General features: G+C 42.7%; 1 protein-coding gene across 1 annotated transcript; it reads right to left on the reverse strand.

Annotated features, from left to right (window-relative positions):
- Nucleotides 1-2,686: 2,686 nt before the first annotated feature.
- Nucleotides 2,687-4,396, reverse strand: LOC125551802 (uncharacterized). Its single transcript, XM_048715160.2, has one exon. It carries the CDS (start codon nt 3,592-3,594, stop codon nt 2,938-2,940), a length of 657 nt encoding a protein of 218 aa, XP_048571117.1. The 5' UTR covers nt 3,595-4,396; the 3' UTR covers nt 2,687-2,937.

Below are 4,396 nucleotides of genomic sequence, written 5' to 3' on the forward strand. Positions count from 1 at the left end.
TTGTGCGGGATACTCACCACTGAGCCATTGTTGCAGAATGGGTAAACCATGAGTCGCAGAGGTGGCTGCTCCTCTAGTGCAACCAGCGGAGGGCTTGACATGGGAGCGCTCGAGCTGGACATGGCAATTAGAACCATGTAAGAATGGGATAGATTGACATGGCAATTAGAACCATGTAAGAATGGGATAGATTGTAGTTGAGAAAGATATGAGCTGAGAATCAAAAGACTTTGGAAAAAAAAATGGTGTGCTGTAGAAGATGGACACTTTTATGAACAGGCTGTACGAGGAAGACGACCGTTGGCTGTTCATAAAAGTTTTCAAAAAGAAATGATGAGCTTGCGCATTTAATTATAACGGGTTGTTGGGAAGTGGTGGTTGACACCGGGTCCATCTCATTTGGACAGGAACTACATGCGTCTGGGACATAACGCGTGCATTGTGTTGCACCAGACCCGCACACAAGGGCGTGCGAGCTGTGCGATCGCACAGGACACCCCAAATCGTAGGGCCCCTGATCCCAGGAAAAAACTATGAAATATCCAGTTCATGCGCTCGTTGGACTGCTTTTTCTGCTGGCTCGCTCGGTTTTATCGGAAGAAACCCGCAGACGGATGCGCAAGTAGCGGAACGCACGTTACAGAGAGGCCTCTCATAGTCTCATTCCACTAATACCCAGCCAACACGCCCCATTCGGCCCTGTTTGTAAATGATTAGGTAGAAAAAAAAAAGGCAGGTTACTTAGGCCTTCTTGCTACAGCCGAGCGTGTTTATGTGTCATGTCCATGGATCTAAAAAAAGGTGTCATGTCCATGACTTCTCAGGCGATCTTTCTCTCTGAAAAAAACAACTTCATGATCGAGAATAGGGAGGCACCGCCTAGTTGCTTCTACAAGGGGACACCGCGATAGATGCGGTCGCCCGCAGCGAGTCCGCTGTGCGTCCGGTCGTCGCCGCCTGTTTTTCTACTGCATCAGCTACGAACCAGAATATATTTCCAAGCCAAGTCGTAAGCCATAAGTCTTGAACCGAAATAGTGTGTTGGTGTAGGTGTTGAGTTGGGCAGAGCGAGTAGTGTGTCGATGTTGTCATGGTGGATGGGGATGCTAACCTCTTGGTGTAGCATTGTGCCAAAAGACGTTGTACCGGTCATCTTGGCCTCTTCTTCTATGAATATATGATACGCATGCTCGTGCGTATTCAAGAAAAAAGTCTCGAACCGAAATAGATGAACGAAAAACCAGTTAGGTTATGCTTCTACGAGGGGACACCGCCGATAGATGCGGTCGCCCGCAGCGAGTCCGCTGTGCGTCCGGTCGTCGCCGCCTGTTTTTCTACTGCAGCAGCTACGAACCAGAATATATTTCCAAGGCAAGTCGTAAGCCATAAGTCTTGAACCGAAATAGATGAACAAAAAACCAGTTAGGTTATGGTTATTTTGATGATTTTCTGATACAATTGTTCTCTGTCTGGTTATTTTGACGATTTCCTACCATATTGATGCAATCTTTACTAGTACAACAATCGATTAGGCATGTACTCAATGTTAATCAAAACTAATAGGATAATCAAACTACTAGATTTTTCTTTTGTGAAAATAGACTCAATGGATTTAATGTTTTATCTAAAGAAATAGTAGACGAATGATACTTTTCAGTAGAACACGCGTTCAGTTTACTGTTTTAGTACAATTCGTAAAAGAAAAGTTTATTGTTTCAGTACTACTATGTTACCCTTTAGCATTACTACATGAAATATTTCCAAATGTTGTAGTATGAAATAACACATATTCAAAGCTATATAATTAATTAGCAATATATCTAATTATATTACTTATACATTTTTTTGCAAATATATGGGCCTCATTTTTCATTTCGCACAGGGGCCCCGAATTTCTAGAGACGGCCTTGTGTTGCACAGTGGGAAAGTTAATACGATTCTGAAAAGCTGAGAATACAATGTTGCTATTATAGTGGGTTCAGATCCCAATGCGACTGGATGCGCAGGATTCCAAAGCGCGTTGTCGCCGTGTGCTCCTATCCAATTTCGGACCTTGTAGTCCTTAGAATAACGATTTATGACGTACGATTCTAGGATTTCAATCCTATCTATACCAAAATGATCCTATCAACCATGCTTGGTGGTGTGTACAATTAACCTTCATTTTACCCTGCCTTGGACTAACTAATGAAGCTAGTCATATTCCACTTGCTGTACTTGTACCTGCCAATATCCTGTTAACCTTCACATTACACTTGCTGCATGTACTTGTACCTGCTAATATCTAACACGACATGCAGTGAAATTTTGTTCTTTTTATCTCATGCCCTGTCATTAGGGCATGTACAATGGTGCTATCTTAGAAGTGCCATGTAGGATAAATGATGAGATGGAGGAGAGATAACTCATAAGAGAAGGCTTGTCTTCTCTTATTTAAGATAAGACAAGAGATGATCTCTTAGCACAATATGTCTCACCATATTTTTAGGAATTGCTAGTTATTGAAGATAAGACTAAGAGATGACCCATTGTAGACATTTTTCTTTGTCATCTTTAAATTACATGCAAAACTTAAGATAAGACTATCTTATCAACCATTGTATATGCCCTCAGTTTCTTTGATGGTGAAAGGGAAATCAAAGGATCTCATAGCAGTATATTATCTTGACCAAAATGGGAAAGCATATCATATAAAATCCATCCATTATATGGTAGTAGTACATATGAGTAACATACAGCTATATATGAGGTAGATATAAAAGGAGTTTGGGCGGTTGGCTTGGAGGTTTATAAATACCAGGACAGCCATACACTGCTGTATATAGGCAGAACTTTGGGCTATCACCTTTTTTTTGAAGTACATAAGTAAGCAAATAGTAAAGCACCAGTTCGACGATTATTTTTAGTACGTACACAGGAGCAGGATTGTAGGATCGATCAGTTGTTCTTAACAACCCGTGCTGCCCTCTCCATGAGGACCACTGGTTTTGGTCCGGCGCAGTTGGCCTTCTCATTCTCCTTCTCTGGGATGTGGAAAGCTGATGCAGGGAAGATCTTAGAAAAGCCGGCAATGCTCTTGCAGATGAGCTTACCGGTCGCTGGTTCGTCGAGGGAGATCTCCTCCACAGGGAGCCACACCATGAGCTCCCTGGTCTTTATCCCTTTGACCTTCCTGATCCTGCCCTTCTCTGCGAAGGCAGTGATCTCAGTGCCATAAGACACCACCCTTCCCAGGCTCTGGAAGACGTGGTCTATCCTCTTCTTTTGTTTGAGCCACACATACCCAGTCTCCTCGACATAGCCGCACTCCACGATGTCCTTCAGGGGAAGCAGGCCGTTGGGGAGGCCTGCTTCCTTGAGCAGGAGCCTGGTGCACTGCTTGCAAATCTCATCGTCGTAGTACACCTCGGCCTTGGCCTTGAGCTCGTCATCAACAAGAACCATTGTCTGACTCGAGGGTGAATGATGTATCTTTTTGAGGCTTAGATGTGTATGGTTTTGTGCTTCGTAGTGGAAATGGCCACCTTTATGTAGGACATGTCTTGTGCAATTGTGCCTTATCTTGCATGAATTTTTCCTTCTTGCCACTATCATTCAATGCATTGCAGTGTACCATGCTCATGAAAGCCGCAGGGGTCCTCTTCTTCTTCTTCTTTTCGAAAAGGAGGCTAGTAGGGGTCCTCTTCTGGCGGTGAACTATTGCAAGGATGCAAAATATCATCTATTCTTGTATCATACAGAAACATGACACTCAGAATGGATGTTTGTAGTATTAAGTTGATCCAACGGTTATTATGCGTTAGTTTCCATTTTCCTTGTAGTTTAATTTGGGAACAATAGTCTTATCCAGTGCTAGCATTTAGTCTTCCTATTGCTAAGGACAATAGTCTTGATCAAATTCCCAAGCTTGATCTGAGTAATATCCAATACCGTTTTGGACAGGGATCAGGTGACTTGCCTTCAGGCAGTCACGCTGTAACATGCGGACACACATCCAGCGTCCATTACACATTCAACGGCCATTAGCAATCAATGTGAAAAAAGCTCCAGATCTAGCACACGCACACATGGAGACGCCCACACTTGTAGCAAGTAGATTTTTAGAAGTACTAGTAATTAAGAGCAGATTTTAGTAGGACCGTTCACAAAAAATATATCTGATAGAAACAACTGGACTGATTATGCATGAACATTAAAAAAATTAAAACTGAACAATTTTTTTTTTTGAAATTCTATAACCAGATCAAGAACCAAAGTCCGGCCACTAAGCAGTATTTTAGACATTTTGTACATCTGATCTGGTGTATGAGTAAGGGTAACTCTAACCGACCGATCCAAACGAAGACATCAAAGTTTGGCTTTGTCCGTCCGTCTATCGGTACACCCAACGCGCCGG

This window comes from Triticum urartu, chromosome 4A, assembly GCF_056163025.1.
Source record: "Triticum urartu cultivar PI428250 chromosome 4A, HENAU_Tu73, whole genome shotgun sequence".
NCBI classification, from domain to species: domain Eukaryota; kingdom Viridiplantae; phylum Streptophyta; class Magnoliopsida; order Poales; family Poaceae; genus Triticum; species Triticum urartu.